Below are 17842 nucleotides of genomic sequence, written 5' to 3' on the forward strand. Positions count from 1 at the left end.
ACATGGTGTAAAACTATCATCACAAATTGCAAATTAAAACTTTTTAAATTTATAAGCATTTTACTCACTTGGGCGCATAAAGGACATAAATCCACACCGTGTAGAGGCCAAGCATAGGAGTTTATTACACACAGCGCTGGCGGAGTGTCACCTTGCTTATTAAGCTCAGAGACACTGTAAATCAATTGATTACAATAGAATATATAGATTTTCCATGGGCGGGGGAAAGTGATGGGGTAGGCAGTTCCACATCCCGGGATAGGTTTTGCAGCAAGACAAGATAGCACATTAGCCAATGGTTAAAAGGTTACATAATGTCTCCGCCCATGGTCTTAAGTTAGCAAGTTAACATTTAATTAATACTTTGATGAAATGTTATTCGTATAAAATATCTATATTGAATTCTGATTTGGGGTCCATAGGAATGGAGCAACTCCGTGGATTGTCGAACAGGTACATTCCTAGGGGTTAAAGCAAAGAAACAGTGAAAGTATATGGCAATAAAGATTGTCCCCTTTATGTCTTAAGGCAGGCATTCGTCCCTGGGAAGGGAGGTGGAAGGATGTCATATCTTATACTGACATGTGCCAACTTTTCATAAACTCAAGGTTGGATCTGTGGGAAGAACGTTCCCTACAGAAGAGACTGACACAATAGGAACAGGGATCCTTTGTTCAATCTGAAACATTAGATGAAACATAATTATTCAGTTATTGCTTCAACGTCTGGCATTTCTACTGACCAAGCATATCTAAGCAAAGGCGGTTATCTGTTTACCCCAGCTTTCTCTTAGCTAATCACTGTTTGCTAGGTCTCTGGTCTCTTGACCAAACTCTGGACTTTGGGTCTAAAAAAGAGCTGGCACAATCCATGTACCAGGTTGTTATATAAAATGCACATGGATTTTAACACTTCAGCGCATTTGCCTCATGGCACACAAATTTGAACTCTGCTTCAAAAATTTGCACAGAAGAAAGTTTTTGCGCACACAGCCTGTCAATAATGAGAGGGAACATTGTTGGCAGCCTTGTCCCACCAGCCAGGGGACAAAGTGCTGCTGAATGTGAAGCGGTCACACACAGCATGCAAGGTCAGCAGGCCCACCCGTTCATTCTAGTCTGACTTGTATATCACAGGCCACCGGCAGCACCCAGCCACCCCCACACCAAAGCCAAGAACCAGCATTAGACCAAAGCATTGCAGCCCTCAGGAGCCTAAACTAGTCTGCGCAACAGGCAGAGAAGAGGCGGGCCTGAGGTGCACCAATGTCTGCAATGGCAGGGAATTGTTTGTGAGCTACACCCAGATACTTGTGGCACCTGACGAGGAAGGCCAAAGCCCTGTAGGGACACTGCCAATCTGAAGGGGAGCACAGCAAGACCTGCAGCAGCAGAAATACAGGGATGCTTGGCAGCTGGCTGGGGCTGCAGAGGTGAAGGCTCATCACTAAGAGTGGTGCAAATGCATGACGGGATTGAAAGAAGGTCAGTGTCGGGTGTGGGGGCCGGGGGGCTGCAGAGAGAAACATCTGTAGGGTAGAGTGGGAGCAGTAATGAAGGGTTTGCAAACTGAGGGGGGAGGGTGAGAGATCCTGACTGAAAGGAGGGAAGAGCATGGGCTGAGCATAGCCACTGCCTGGGGCCACCGGGAAGCTATGTGGGCCTTGGGGAGTTCATTACTTAGTGACACTGTGGGTGAAAAGCACCCTGAGCTGCTTGAGAACTGCAGCTGGGGGTGCCACTGGGGAGGGCGCTCTCTGCTGCCATCTGCTGGGAGAATAACTGACTGGGCCAGGTATCATTTGCATTTTGTCAAGTATCAGAGGGGAGCCGTGTTAGTCTGGATCTGTAAAAGCAGCAAAGAGTCCTGTGGCACCTTACAGACTAACAGACGTATTGGAGCATGAGCTTTCGTGGAGTTGCGTCTGACAAAGTGGGTATTCACCCATGAAAGCTCATGCTCCAATATGTCTGTTAGTCTACAAGGTGCCACGGGACTCTTTATTTGCATTTTGGTTAGAGTACAGCTAAATTTCGAGTCTGGGGCAATATAGTGTTCTTACTGCCTGGGAAATGGGAATGAAAGAACAAGAGAACTGCAGCAATGTGCCGGGGGCGGGTGTGTGTGTGTGTCATGCTGCTGTGACTGTGAGTTGGAACAGTTGGGTAAGGGCACCCGGGTACTACCAGTACCTCACCCCCAGGCAGTTTGGAGACAGGGATGCTTTCAATACAGCAGAAGCAGCTGAGCTCATCTAGTACCAGGTTTATAATGGCACCAGAGGCCCCTGGCGCCAGGCCCTTGCTCAGTTGGGGCCCGTCGGCCTGGCCCAGCAGCTGCAGCACTGGGTCTCCTCTCCAGCTCTCCCCCATGCTCCTCTCTGGGCCTGCTGGCCTGACCCTGGGCTTCTCCTCTCAGCTGGCCAGACAAGGGCTCTTCTCTCTGTCTCTGTCATCGCAGGCAGCTGCCGGCATGTGGGGGCAGGCAGAGAGGAGCCCATAGCCGCTGGCGATGGACGGGGAGCCTGAAGCTGCGGACTGTCACCAGTGGCCCAGAGCAGAGTCCCTGGCTGCTGCTCGGAGCAGTGCTGGGCGGACGCACTCAGGGCCAGTGCAAGGATATTTCGCACCCTAGGTGAAACTTCCACCTTGCACCCTCCCTCGTCCCTGAGCCCCCGCCCTGAGGCGCCCCCCTCCCCCCGCAGCAGCTCCCCCCCTCCGCCCTGAGATGGCCCACCCTGCGGCAGCTCCCCCCTCCCCTCTGCCCTGAGGCACCCCCCACACAGCTCACCCCTGCTCTGCCTCCACCCCGAGCACACCGTCACTGCTTCACTTCTCCCGCCTCCCAGGCTTGCGGCACCTAAGCTGATTGACGCCGCAAGCCTAGGAGGCGGGAGAAGTGAAGCAGCTCATCCCTGCTCCACCTCCTCCCCGAGCACGCTGTTACTGCTTCACTTCTCCCGCCTCCCAGGCTTGTGGTGCCAATCAGCTTAGGTGCCGCAAGCCTGGGAGGCGGGAGAAGTGAAGCGGCCACGGCCTGCTCGGGGAGGCGGTGGGGCAGGGGTGAGCTGGGGTGGGGAGTTCCCTTGCGTGCTGCTCCCCCCGCATGCTGCAGGTGGCCCTCCCCACGCTCCCCTGCCCCAGCTCCCTCCGCTTAAATGCCAGTGGCGACTGGGGTGGCCAAAGATCTGGCCGCCGTGGTTGCTGCCGAAGAAAATGCCGCCTCCCAAATCCTAGCGCCATAGGCGACCACCTAGGTCGCCTAATAGGTTGCAGCGGCCCTGGGCGCACAGGCCCCCCTCTTCTCTGGGCTCTCTCCTCCCCCAAACACCTTCTCCTCCACCAGTGTTGCGACGCCGTGGCAGGCGGTGGCCATGGTGGGCAGGAATGGGGTGGGAGGGGGCCATGTGGAGCCAGGCTGCTCTCTGCACCCGAGCGTCCCTGTCCTGCTCGCACTTTGTTGGTGGGTCAGGTGTGAGGTATCGGTGGAGCACTGATTTCAGGGGTCCCCAGGTGCAATGTGCTGGGAACGGGGATCCCTGCTCTGTGCTGCCACGTGGGCTGGGGACACACCGTCTGTCAGCTGATCCCCATGAGCTCCAACCTACCTGGGCAGCACAGCAGACATGGCCCTGCCCACTAGCTCCTCTCCATCCCCTGGCCCCTCCCATAACTTGCTCCTCTTGGCCAGCCTGCCCAGAGCCTCTCTCCGTCCCCTGGCCCCTCCCCTCTCCTAGCCCACTGCTTGCTCCTCCCCCTTGCTCCCCCTTAAGGCTTCGCATTCCCACTTTTAAAAATGCCGGTCCCCCAATCTCCTGTCATTCCCCGGGGGGCCCACACATATGTGCTGAGGTGGCTTGGCCTGAACAGCAGAGAGCACCAGCCTATCCCCACTGCCTTACCCAGCAATCAGAGCTGGACTCACGGCAGCTGAGCTGGATGGTGGAGGCTCCCAAGCAGCCCAGGCACTGGCCTGTCAGAGTCCCTGGGCTTCACGGACTGGTGAGTGGAGAGCTGAGGAGGAGGGAAGCAGTCAGCATGCACCAGCCTTTGCCCTGCCAGAAGAGGACTGAAGTTGGGACAATTGCTAAGGCACCAGGTAGGGGGTGTGTGTTACCTAACAGATGTTTGCAGTGGTGTTGTAGGCATGTTGGTCCAGGATATTTAGAGAGACAGGGTGGGTGAGGGAATGTCTTTCATGGTACCAACTTCCATTGGTGAGAGAGAGAGAGAGAGAGATGCATTTTCAGGCTCCAGAGAGCTCTTCTTTAGGTCCCTGAAGTTGGTCCAGTAAAAGTTATTACCTCACCCACCCTCTCTCTAATCATGTCTGTTGTTAATGGGCTGATTGCTGGCTTTCCCAGGTTCGTTCTGTTGGCCCTGTTCCCAGGGCTGGCTCTAGGCACCAGCGCTCCAAGCATGTGCTTGGGGCGACACTTTCCAAGGGGCGGCACTCCAGTCCCCCCCCCCTTTTTTTTTTTGGCCTGGGGCGCAAAAAGCCAGGAGCCGGCCCTGTCAGCTGAGGCGTTCAGGCTGAGCGGGAACTGACACTGCAGTTCTGGCTGCCCTCGCTAGATGGCGCTCACGGCAGCCTGAGTCGCACAGGCTGGAGCGCAGTTCAGGCGGCCGGAGCTGGGCCCGGGCTGCGGGGCGCGAGGGGCTCGGCTCCGGGGACGACGCTCGGGCTCCGCGGGGGCGGCAGGGCAGCCTGGGTGTGAGGAGCCGGGGAGGGAGGGAAGCGGGGCCGGGATGCGGGGAGGGGTCCTGCTGCCGCTGCCGCTCCGAGTCTCCCCAGGGCCGCGCGGCGTTTCCCGCCCGAGGGGGCTGGGCAGGGCGCTGCCGGGCCGGGCTGGGCAGGGGGCGGGATCCCGGCTCACGCGCTGATGGGGCGAGTGGCTGGGCAGCCCGAGCTGCCAGGGAACTGCCGCCACCTCCTCCTGCCCGCCGCACCTCCCCCGCCTCAGCCCTGCGCTGCCTGCCCGGGGCGGGAGAGGCAGAGCCCGGCTCCGAGCGGGGCAGCGGGGGATACTGCTCTGCCGGGGGACCCCCGCGGCTCAGGCACCTGGGAGTCAGTGTCCGTCCTCTCGGCTCTGCCTGCACGGGGCTGGGGAAGCAGCTGTCAGCAGCTGCCCCTCTCAGCCCTTGCACCCCCCATCCTGCTCGCAGCCCCTCCACTGGTACCTCCCCCCATCGCTCGTTCGCCGCACCCCTTCCCCTTGTACTCTCCCTTCACCCGCTCCTCTCCCCTTGTACCGTCCCCCAGCCCTCTCCTCCCGCACCTCCCCCTTCCCCTGCACCTCTTCTCCCGCAACCCTCCTGATACCCCCTCTCCTCCCGCACCTCTTCTCCCGCAACCCTCCTGATCCCATACCCCCTCTCCTCCCGCACCTCCCCCTTCCCCTGCACCTCTTCTCCCGCAACCCTCCTGATACCCCCTCTCCTCCTCCACCCTCCTCCGCGAGCACATCACACCCTGCTTCTCTGCCAGTGTTAACATAAGAACATAAGAACGGCCGTACCGGGTCAGACCAAAGGTCCATCTAGCCCAGTATCTGTCTACCGACAGTGGCCAATGCCAGGTGCCCCAGAGGGAGTGAACCTAACAGGCAATGATCAAGTGATCTCTCTCCTGCCATCCATCTCCATCCTCTGACGAACAGAGGCTAGGGACACCATTCTTACCCATCCTGGCTAATAGCCATTTATGGACTTAGCCACCATGAATTTATCCAGTTCTCTTTTAAACGCTGTTATAGTCCTAGCCTTCACAACCTCCTCAGGTAAGGAGTTCCACAAGTTGACTGTGCGCTGCGTGAAGAAGAACTTCCTTTTATTTGTTTTAAACCTGCTGCCTATTAATTTCATTTGGTGACCCCCTAGTTCTTGTATTATGGGAATAAGTAAATAACTTTTTCTTATCCACTTTCTCAACATCACTCATGATTTTATATACCTCTATCATATCCCCCCTTAGTCTTCTCTTTTCCAAGCTGAAGAGTCCTAGCCTCTTTAATCTTTCCTCGTATGGGACCCTCTCCAAACCCCTAATCATTTTAGTTGCCCTTTTCTGAACCTTTTCTAGTGCTAGAATATCTTTTTTGAGGTGAGGAGACCACATCTGTACACAGTATTCGAGATGTGGGCATACCATGGATTTATATAAGGGCAATACTATATTCTCAGTTTTATTCTCTATCCCCTTTTTTAATGATTCCTGACATCCTGTTTGCTTTTTTGACCGCCTCTGCACACTGCGTGGACATCTTCAGAGAACTATCCACGATGACTCCAAGATCTTTTTCCTGACTCGTTGTAGCTAAATTAGCCCCCATCATGTTGTATGTATAGTTGGGGTTATTTTTTCCAATGTGCATTACTTTACATTTATCCACATTAAATTTCATTTGCCATTTTGTTGCCCAATCACTTAGTTTTGTGAGATCTTTTTGAAGTTCTTCACAATCTGCTTTGGTCTTAACTATCTTGAGAAGTTTAGTATCATCTGCAAACTTTGCCACCTCACTGTTTACCCCTTTCTCCAGATCATTTATGAATAAATTGAATAGGATTGGTCCGAGGACTGACCCTTGGGGAACACCACTAGTTACCCCTCTCCATTCTGAGAATTTACCATTAATTCCTACCCTTTGTTCCCTGTCCTTTAACCAGTTCTCAATCCATGAAAGGACCTTCCCTTTTATCCAGTGTAGAGCCTCCAAGCCCCCCCCACCCCCCGCTTCTCTGCCTGAACCCTCTTTACTACATCCTCATCCCTTTCTGGGTACAAGGTTTGAGGGTTAGTCCTGGAAATAAAAGGAAGTTCTTCTTCACGCAGCACACAGTCAACTTGTGGAACTCCTTGCCTGAGGAGGTTGTGAAGGCTAGGACTATAACAGCGTTTAAAAGGGAACTGGATAAATTCAAGGAGGTTAAGTCCATAAATGGCTCTTAGCCAGGATGGGTAAGGACAGGGCCGGCTCGACAGTTTTCACCGCCCCAAGCAGCGGCCAAATTGCCGCCGGACAGCGGGGGCAGTCCCTGTGCCCTTAGGGCGGCAGGCACGTTTCCGCAACGGCGGCAATTCAGCGGCAGCTTCTATGTTTAGCTGAAGCCGCCGCGGACAGCTAAACATAGAAGCTGATGGCGAATTGCCGCCACTGCGGAAACGTGCCTGCCACCCTAAAGGCGCATGGATTGCCCCCGCCATCCGCGGCGGCAATTCGGTGCACTGCTTTGGGGCGAAAACACAGGGACTGCCGCCCCTTGCAGAATGCCGCCCCAAGCACCAGGTTGGAATGCTGGTGCCTGGAGCCGGCCCTGGGTAAGAATGGTGTCCCTAGCCTCTGTTCGTCAGAGGATGGAGATGGATGGCAGGAGAGAGATCACTTGATCATTGCCTGTTAGGTTCACTCCCTCTGGGGCACCTGGCATTGGCCACTGTCGGTAGACAGACACTGGGCTAGATGGACCTTTGGTCTGACCTGGTATGGCCGTTCTTATGTTCATATGTCCCTGTGCCTTCCACGTGCATCTGGAGCACTAAAGATGGGGTTTCGGGGGATGGGGGGATGAGATTTATACTAAAGTGAAATAAAAATAGGAGAAACAGTTTGATCCCCACTGCAAGTGTAAACGGGGATTGCTGTGGTGAACAAGGTAGTCACGTTTGAGGGGGGAGCCCAGGGCTGGGGCGGCAGGGGGTGTGGGTGGGGAGGGCACTGATTGTGGGGGGAGCCCAGGGCTGGGGTGGGGGGCAGCCAAAAATTTTTTTGCTTGGGGCAGCAAAAAATCTAGAGCCGGCCCTGTCTGTTCCCTTTCCCAATAAAGTGCTCTTGGTTTAAAACCCTTGGATTCGGTGCTGGGTGGGGAGAGAAAGTGTTGCCCACCAGGGCACCCAGGGTGGTACATGTAGTTTCTCAGGTTTCTGGATGATGTTATTTAACTTTTCAGAAGGAACTCCTAGAAAATTGAACTGGGCCCTTTTTGCTGATGACAGCACCTGGCAGAAGGGTTACGTATGTAAGCAGGGTTTGCGTGAGCTCGCCTCTGACATCAGTGATGAGCTGGGGAAGAGACTTCAGGACCAGACTGTTTGCGTAGACATGCCCACTCTGCCTGGGTGCGTAGCAGGTGGCTGGTATGTGGATTTTGTGTAAAGAGTCCTGAGGCTGTTTGACTTGCCTCTTTGTAGGGGTTGGCAACAGAAATCCTTAAACTCAAGCACGAGTCTTTTCTTGCAGCTGGTGATTTCTAAAGCTGACATCAGGCTGGGAAAGGCTAGGAGCTGAGAGCTAGAGTCTGTGTGGGAACGGTGGCCAGGGACACTGTGCTTCCTGTGAGGTTCCCCACAACTCGCTCAAATCTGTAAAAGCTGGGTTAAGTGGCGCAACCTCAGAACATCATGTCATGGGAGCAGGGAGCAACAGCAGGGGCTAGTGGCAGTAGAGGAAGAGTGGCTAAGCGGTGGCAGAGAAGCGGTGGCAGCTTGAGTCAGTTGCAGAGGCGGCAGCAGAGGAATTGCTTCACTCCCCCGCCCCCACTCCCTGGGGTGGGAGATGAATCCTGTGAACGCACCTCTGGGTCTTGGCTAACCAAAGTGAGCGGGGTGCTCGGGCGGGAGAGGCCAGTGATGTGGGAGGGGACATTCATTTTGTCAGACTTTCACACTGGCTAGATGGGAAACAGAGGCAAAGGACACTGCCCAATGCACTGTGAGGGCTGTTTGCTTCTGGTCACATGCTTTGGAATGTGGTCATGGTGTTTTCCCAAATTAATGCTGGTTCCCTTTCCCTTTTATTAATGGTTTGACTAGGGTGACCAGATGTCCCGATTTTATAGGGACAGTCCTGATTTTTGGGTCTTTTTCTTATATAGGCTCCTATTACCCCCCACCCCGTCCCGATTTTTCACACTTGCTATCTGGTCACTCTAGGTTTGACTTTTATACATAGATTCAGGGCTTCCGAGTAGGGAAATGTTGCCACTTAGAGGTGCCAGGGATGGTGATAGGTTTTACCAGATTACTGGGTGGGGGCTTGAGACAGTTCTATTTCGCAGATAAGCACAGCGAGACTGGGTCAGACCAATGGTGCATCTAGCCCAGTATCCTGTCTTCTGACAGTGGCCAATGCCAGGTGCCCCAGAGGGAATGAACAGAACAGGTAACCATCAAGTGATCCAGCCCATCATCCAGTCCCAGCTTCTGGCAGTCAGAGGCTCAGGTTTTGCATCCCTGACCATCCTGGCTAAAAGCCATTGATGGACCTGTCCTCCATAAACTTATCTACTTTTTTTTAACCCTATTATAGTCTTGGCTCTCACAACATCCTCTGGCAAAGAGTTCCACGGGCAGACTGTGTGTTGTGTGAAGAAATGCTTCCTTCTGTTCGTTTAAAACCCGCTGCACAGTAATTTAATTGGGTGACCCCAGGTTCTTTGTTATGTGAAGGAGTCAATAACATTTCCTGATTCACTTTCTCTACACAAGTCACGATTTTACAGACCTCTGTCATATCCCCACTTAGTTGCCTCTTTTCCAAGCTGAACAGTCAGTCTTTTTAATCTCTCCCCACATGCAAGCTGTTCCATCCCTCTAATCACTTATGTTGCCCTTCTCTGTACCTTTTCCAATTCTAATATATCTTTTTTGAGATGGGGAGACCAGATCTGCATGTAGTATTCAAGGCGTATGCGTACCATGGATGTATATAGTGGTATTACCAGTTTTTCTGCTTTTGCTGTTTCACCAGTTCAGACTATTTGCTATTTGAATAGCTGAGGCTAGAGTTAAATCTCTCTTCAGTTGTGGCTGCTGTGAAAAGTTTTTCTCTGTTACCCCAGTAACCAGCCAGCCTCTGATATTTTCAATTCAATTCAAAATCACAGTTTTCAGCCAATGTATGCAGAGCTCTTATAAAACATTCAACATTTCCCCTGGTTCTTGGATTCTTGGGTGAAAACATGTTTTTCATAAACTGCATTTCTGTGGAGTATAAAGAATGTATCATATTTTTGGGACTGTCTTCAATAAAGTCAAAGGGTTTAAAAATCTAGGCTCTGCTTCCTTCCCGACAGCATACATTAAAGAAGATACCTGTATGTTTCCAGTTGCTTTGTGGAGTTTGTTTGCAATTCAAAATCTTGCAAAATACTGCTTCCAGTCTGTCCATTCTGAAGGTTTTTCAAAGCTGAAGTGCTCTGGGACACTGAAAAGTGTCGTTTGATGAGATCCTGCTACCTTTGTTGCTGTTTGACTTGTGTTTCTCTTCCTAGTTTACTCCTGACACCATGTCATGCGCCTGTCCCAGATATGGACTGGCTACAGAGTTTGCTTATTCATACTAGATGTGTTCATTGTAAGATCTGTTAATGCTCTGCCAAGTATGGCTAAGATTACTTAAATATGGTGCTTTTACATACAGTGCCCCCTGGTGGCTGGACAGTACAATACAGTTTAGCATGCTATTGCCACAGTTCTTTTAGCCTAACCAACCCAGTTTCTTCTAGTGGTGATTTGCTGACCTTTTTTATAATGTTTAATATTACAGGCTGAGTTGGACTTTTCTGACCTGGCTTGGTACCTTAAATAAGCCTGACCTCTCATCACTGAAGAGTTTTGCTAGTAGCCTTGAGCCTGCAAGGGCAGAGATTCCAGGCAACAGGTGGGAGAATTCCAGAAGCCCCTGGAGAGCCATGAGGGGCCATGTGCCCTTCATGCCATGAATTGTGCAGGGTGCAAGCTGGCTGCTGTTGTCGGGCACTTGTGAAAACAAAGTGTAACTGTGAGGGTGCAAAGCCAGAGCATAAATACAGCGGAGCTGACTTAAGTGGGGTTGGTCCTGCTTTGAGCAGGGGGTTGGACTAGGTGACCCTTTGAGGTCTCTTCCAATGCTAATCTTCTATGATTCTATGAAAAACAGCCAGCCCACTGTTAGGCCTGAATAAAGATGTAGCACAAAACCAGTTATGCCAACCTGACTGAAGTCAGGCTAACAGAGGTTTCTGGGTAATCCCAGCGTGGAAAAATACTGAGAAGCAGCATTGTCTCACAAAGCCCTGGGAAAAAGTGAGATAAGCGAGGGGCTGGTACCAGCTGTGTTATGTTAGACACAGTGTTTGAAGAACTGATAAGAAACACTATCCCACAGTTCTGACTCTAACTTTAACTCCCTAACATTCCTAACTTTTGGCGCTTGTTAAGATATTAACAATTCAATATTGTAGAGACTAGGCATGCGTATATATTAAAAGGTGTCTAATTTCTAGTTGTTAGACAAAGGGGGTGGGTTGCTCAAGTGAATGTTCTATGACGTAATAAAACTGTCTATATAAGCTAATACTAAGCTGTAAAGGGGCGGCTGGTTCTCTTCGGATACGAGCTGTTCTTTTACTGACACGTGCACTTGTCAATAAAGAACTTTTGATCGGACCTTGCTGGTGTTGCCTGTCTCTCTGCGGTCAGACAACGAACTTCGCTGTTGGGGTTAGAGTCCCTGACACCACTCCCTGCATTACTGCTCCTGGGACAGGTCATCTCTGCCTAGTGTCTGATACTCTCTGCGCTGTCCCAGGGCTTGAGAAAGGGGAGGAGGGAGAAGGCAGAATCCTGTGCTGAAGCCCCACAGAGGCTGGCACAGCCTTTCAGTGGCTGAGGACAAATATTGATCTAGGGTAATAAAAATCATTTGCTTCTGACTCACTGGCTCTGTACACAGAAGTACACAGAACAATCACCATTGTTCATTTTAAGAGCCGGGATCCTGCCTCTTTTCCAAATAATGTGCGTGTCACAAGGATGGGAGTGTGTCCAAAGCACTCAGCACCCTCCTCCCGCTCCCCAGCTCAGAGGAACAGCATGTCCTCACCCTTCCCAGGCGCCTCAGGCAGGAGAAGTGGCCTTCTGGGAAGCTCAGCCATGCAAATAGCATTTGAAATCCTCATGCACAGCACTGCACAGAACACTCTGTGACCCGACAGGAAACCCTCCAGGGATGGGATTGCTGCGCACCCAAGGCCAGCATTTTTAAGGCAAACAGAGGGAAAAGAGCTTTTGCTTTACTCCAGGCAGCTGGTCTGCACACACTGCCTAGCCTGCAAAATAACACAGGACCAGATGTTCTGCAGCAAACTGATAATAGGAACTAAAAGGTGCCCCATGCACTCCCATGGCAGTGGGCTCCTTATGCCAAATGATACATTGTGCTTACTGCACTAATGCGTCTGTGCATGGATGCAGCATTGCCAGCTGGGCCCCACAAATCCAAAAGTCATGCGGAGACTGAACAAATAAAGCAGCAGTTATTTGGGGGGTTGTGAGATGGTTTTTGAGCTCCCCTGAAGTCCCCAGAGTAGGTGTGGGACAATTAGTGTTGAGAATTCATCCTAAACTGCACACCAAATCAATTTTTTTAAAAGAAAAAGGAAACTTAGTCATTAACCATCTAATGTGCCAATAGTAGCTGGCCCCAGAGTCAGCTGTCCCAGTGCTGCATGGGCCTGTCAGCTGTGGCCAGGCTGCAGCAGAGCAGCTCAGTGCCCTGGGCCATTCCCTACCCTGCCACCCTATGCAGAAGAGGTTAACGCCAGGCCTCTGTCCACTGCCTGGATGGTGTCACCTCCGTCTCTCACTCCCTGATCACAGCTCCAGCCCTGCCCGCATCTCTGCCCACCGCCCAGCGTGCCACCTGCAACCTGTTGTTGTGCTCCTTCCATGCTCTCCATCTGCCTGGAACTCCCTCCTCCTCCCAGCGTGCCAAGCACCCAGCCTCTCTCCCCAGCCCACTCCTCCAAAGAACATGGCACATCTTCTGAGTGAGTGTCTCCCCCTGGATCCCCTGTGCATCTGTGCTGGCTGGCTCTGTCGACCAGGGCCCACTCGGAGCAGGAGCCATGTCTCTTGCTGGGGCCTGCACAAGCCCTAACCATCGTGTTAGCAGACATTAGCTGGTCGAGGTAAACCAGAACCCAAAAAGGCTCCTCCACAGCCATTACCACAACCCGCTAAGTCATGTGAATTGCACTGAGCCCTGTCTTCACTAGGATTTCACTGCGTGTTAGTGGCCTTGCAAGAGCTGACACTGTTTAAGATGCCCCTTTTCTCCTCGTGAAGATGCACCCATAGAGCAACAGCAGGGTGAAGCATTAGTGAGGTGCGTAGCTCTGTGTATGTCTGGGCTTTTTTGTCACCTCTGGGCCTGATTCTCCTCCTCCTTCTCTCAGTTCCACACCAATGAGGTCTACTGGCTTCAGTGGTGTAAAACCTGCCTTACACCAGCGTAAGTGACCTGGAGCCTGCTGTCCCTGGAGAGCCATGCTGAGCTGGGAGCGTTCTGCACCCATGTTGGGCAGAGGAGACTCAGGCCTCAGGCAGGCCCATGAAGGATGAGTGGGGGTGTGACAGGAGTGCGCTATGGCTGTATCGCCATACACGGTTACCAGATAAAGTGCCAGGAGATGGCACTACAGAGCACAGTTCTTGGGTGTCATGGGACCAATAAAACGTGCTGTGCCCTGCAGCTGGGGTACTCTGTGCACCTCTTTCCCTGGGGCTCTGAACAGGAGCTCTGCCCTGGTGCCTGAGTAGCAGCCAACTTCTCACCTGGTTTCGTGAGCCAAGTTTACCAGAGCTTGTCCAGCTGCTCCTGCAAGGTGAGGCGTGAAAGGAAGCGTGACCTGCCCCATTCAGGCCCATCCCCTCCTGTGGCAAGAGCCGGCCATGCAGTTAATCTTTCTATTCTTATTGCCTCCTACGCTCTCCTACCCTGAACCCAGCCTGACAGAGCGAGCCTGGGGCTGCCCGGTTCCTTCCCAGGCTGCAGACAGACGGATGCTGTCAAGGAAGGCGGATGTCTCGCTGGGAGCCGGTGCGACTGGCAAAGCTTGGCCCTGAGCAGGAAGAGAGAATTATTGTCCTGATGCTGTTGTTAAATAGCAAATATTTTGTTATCTAGTTATGTAGCTAGAGCTCAGCTGCTCCTCATGGCCTGCGCAGTTTCCTCAGCCTCCTAACTTACCTGATGAAAAATCCTGCCATGTCTCCTCCTGCCCATTCTCCTTTCATAGGGATGGACTGGGATTATAATTGAATCTTGACATTCAAAAGGCATTCTAATGCTTAGGGGCAGTTAGGTGGATCTCCCTTGTGTCACCACAGTAAGCATGAATGGGGTAGTTGTCTGTGATGTCACATGGTTTGCACCACACCAGCGTTACAATAAAACACAATCTGATGTTCCATTTGTGGAGGAGATGGCCACACCTTCATGCGTTGTCCAAATGGATCTGAGTGCCATGCGCTACCTATGGGGAAGTGTAGCGAGGCGGTGGGATACCCCAGAGGGATGAGCCTCCCCTAGCACCAACATGGGTGGAGCCAGTGAATCCTGCGCCCATCCCCCAGAGGTCACGGCGCAGGAAAGGAAGTAGAAAAGCCCCACTGCAAAGCTCAGTTGAAAGCCAGCCGCCGGAGAGGCCAGATGCCTGTGGCCTAGCTCCGGGCTGGGGGACGCCAGCAGGCCATGGCCGACTCAACGACTGGCCAGGCCAGCTGAGCCTACCCCTCGCCAGCTACCCCGAGGAGGAGCCACGCCTGCCCCTCGCCCGCCGCCCAGAGGAGGAGCCGCACCTGCCCCTCGGTAGTTACCCCGAGGAGCAGCCGCGCCCACCCCTGGCCAGCCGCCCCGAGGAGGAGCCGCGCCCGCCCCTGGCCAGATACCCCAAGGAGGAGCCGCTCCTGCCCCTCGCTAGTTACCCGGAGGAGCCGCGCCCGCCCCTGGCCAGCCGCCCCGAGGAGGAGCCGCGCCCGCCCCTGGCCAGCCGCCCCGAGGAGGAGCCGCGCCCGCCCCTGGCCAGCCGCCCCGAGGAGGAGCCCCTCCCGCCCCTGGCCAGCCGCCCGGAGGAGGAGCCGCGCCCGCCCCTGGCCAGCCGCCCCGAGGAGGAGCCGCGCCCGCCCCTGGCCAGCCGCCCCGAGGAGGAGCCGCGCCCGCCCCTGGCCAGCCGCCCCGAGGGGGAGCCGCACCCGCCCCTGGCCAGCCGCCCCGAGGGGGAGCCGCGCCCGCCCCTGGCCAGCCGCCCCGAGGAGGAGCCGCGCCCGCCCCTCGTCAGCCGCCCCGAGGAGGAGTCGCGCCCGCCCCTCGTCAGCCGCCCCGAGGAGGAGCCGCGCCCGCCCCTGGCCAGCCGCCCCGAGGAGCAGCCGCGCCTGCTCCTGGCCAGCTGCCCCGAGGAGGAGCTGCTCCCGCCCCTGGCCAGCCGCCCCGAGTGGGAGCCGCACCCGCCCCTGGCCCGCTACCCCGAGGAGGAGCCGCGCCCGCCCCTGGCCAGCCGCCCCGAGGAGCAGCCGCGCCTGCTGATGGCCAGTTACCCGGAGGAGCCACGCCCACCCCTCGCTAGTTACCCGGAGGAACTGATGGTGCTGGAAACCACCGAGGACGCCGGCCAAACCCAAGTACCTTACGAGGGGGAGTCCGGAAGGAGCCCGGGGGCAGTCGACCCTGGCCTGCCCGCAGCAGGGCCAGAACCCATGTCAGTGTTTTGCGGTCAGGATCCCCCCTGACGCAGCAGCAAGTCTTCTGCCGCTGCTAGGGCCCCGGGCTGCGACGTAGTGGAGAGGGTGGACCTGCGTCCCCCCTGCCACCCCACTCACGGGTGGCATCTCCCTCTCGCACCCGACGCCAAGCCTGAGCTCCTGACTGTGTGTTTGCTGCCCTGCCCTGACCCAGGGCCTGGGCTCATAGTGAACTAGTGCGAGGCGGTGGGATACCCCACAGCCCTGCAGAGGGACGAGCCTCGGTCGAGCCCTTCTACAGGAAGGCAGAATCCCGGGATTTCTTTTGTTGGATCTTCAATCAGGTCTTTGTTTGGAATGTCACAACAGCCCACAATTCGAGGCAGCAAGTGCTGGAGTCCTCTCCGATGGCCTGTAGTGTTGATGTGTGGCGCCAGAAAGGCTTCCTGGGTTTGAGTTGGGAGAGTGGCAGTGAATTGAGGTCTTGGTGTATCGTCAGGTCCAGAGCAGCCAAGGTCCTTTTGTACTCCTGGACCACAGCAGCGTCTCACCTGATGTTGGCTGAAGCGATGCCCACCAACACTGGGAGCCACACTCTTGGCGTGGAGCTGAGAGAGCCGCTAACAATCCTTAGTGCATCATTGATTTCAGTGTCATGAGACTGGCGTGGAAGCATCACACTCCCAGCTTGTGCCAGCGAGCTGCTGGATGATGTTAACCTTTGTCTTTATCTTCTTTTTGGTGTTGTCAGCGTGGTGGCGATAGCTCAGCATCTGAGCTAGGGTAATTCCAAGGTACCAAGGATTGTGGTCATGTGACAGAGGCAGACCACAAAAGTCCACTTTCAGAGGCATTTGGGCCTCACGGGTGTTCAAGTGGAAGGAAGAGATGAGTGTTTTCAAAGTGCTGGGTTTCAGGCACCAAGTTTTGAGTTACGGCTCAAGTGTTCGGAGATCATTATTCATGACCTTGTCTGTGGCCTTCAGCGAGGACGCTTGCATTGCTAGCACAATGGTCTCTGCATAGATGAATTTACAGGATGATGTGACTGGAATGTTGCTGGTATAGAGACTGAACAGTGCAGGTGCTAAAATGGATCCCTGTGGGAGGCTGTTGTTAATTCTCTGTGATTTGCTGGGAAATTCACCAAGGCCTATGTTGAATCTTGTGTTACTCAGCATCTCGGCGATGAGTCTGTGTTTAATTAGCGTGGAAGGTTAATGATAACTTCAGCAGGAGACCTGTGCACCATACAGTATCATAGGCAGAAGAAAGGTCAACGAATATGGCTGCTGTTTGTAATTTTTGCTGGTAGTCAAATCCGATGCAGCTGGTTAAGGCCAGCAGCTGGTCACAGCAGGTACAACTGGTTCTAAATCCAGCCTGCTCTTTGGGACCAGTCGCTCCACTATTGGCTGTAACTGAGAAGTAGGAGCCACTCCAATAGTTTATAGCGGCTGCTAAGGAGGGGGATGGGCTGGTAGGTTTGTGGGCTGGTGGCCTCTTTTCCGAGCTCCAAAAGGGCTCTTGGCTCTTTCATATTATGCCAGAGAGTGGGTGCTGCTGAAGAAGTCTGCCAGCCACCTTCTTGCCTTCAGGCCAATGTTATTCAGGAATTCTGGATATAGTCCATCCATTCCTGCCTCTTTCCTGGAGTTAGTGTTGGAGAGACTCTTGTCCACTTCATCTACTGTGTAGGGGGCAGAAAGGGGGATGACAGCTGGCACTGGTTTAGTGCATGGTAAACAGGGGCGGCTCTATGTATTTTGCTGCCCCAAGCACGGCAGTTAGGCGGCTTTCGGCGGCATGCCTGCGGGAGGTCCGCTGGTAATGCGGATTCGGCGGCATTCTTGCGGGAGGTCTGCCGGTCCCACGCCTTCGCTGTACCCACCACCGAATTGCCGCCAAAGCCGCAGGACTGGCAGACCTCCCGCAGGCATGCCGCCGAATCCGCGTTACCAGCGGACCTCCCGCAGGCATGCCGCCAAATCCGCGTTACCAGCGGACCTCCCGCAGGCATGCCGCCGAATCCGCGTTACCAGCGGACCTCCCGCAGGCATGCCGCCGAATCCGCGTTACCAGCGGACCTCCCGCAGGCATGCCGCCGAATCCGCGTTACCAGCGGACCTCCCGCAGGCATGCCGCCGAATCCGCGTTACCAGCGGACCTCCCGCAGGCATGCCGCCGAATCCGCGTTACCAGCGGACCTCCCGCAGGCATGCCGCTGAAGGCAGCCTGACTGCTGCCCTCACAGCGACCGGCAGGCCGCCTCCCGTGGCTTGCTGCCCCAGGCACGCACTTGCTGCGCTGGTGCCTGGAACCGCCCCTGATGGTAAAGTTG

General features: G+C 54.5%; 1 protein-coding gene across 2 annotated transcripts in view; it reads left to right on the top strand.

Annotated features, from left to right (window-relative positions):
- Positions 1-1136: 1136 nt before the first annotated feature.
- CHST4 (carbohydrate sulfotransferase 4) overlaps positions 1137-17842 on the top strand; it is a 49505-nt gene continuing 32799 nt past the window's right edge. The window contains exon 1 of one of the 2 annotated variants that reach the window (XM_044986768.1): positions 1137-1484. In XM_044986768.1, coding sequence (XP_044842703.1) covers positions 1462-1484 — 23 coding nt within the window. In that variant the 5' untranslated portion in view covers positions 1137-1461. Of the gene's footprint in view, positions 1485-3907; positions 4099-17842 lie in introns of those variants that run through there. The other variant, XM_044986769.1, reaches the window with a different exon arrangement.

Source organism: Mauremys mutica, chromosome 14 (genome assembly GCF_020497125.1).
Source record: "Mauremys mutica isolate MM-2020 ecotype Southern chromosome 14, ASM2049712v1, whole genome shotgun sequence".
NCBI classification, from domain to species: domain Eukaryota; kingdom Metazoa; phylum Chordata; order Testudines; family Geoemydidae; genus Mauremys; species Mauremys mutica.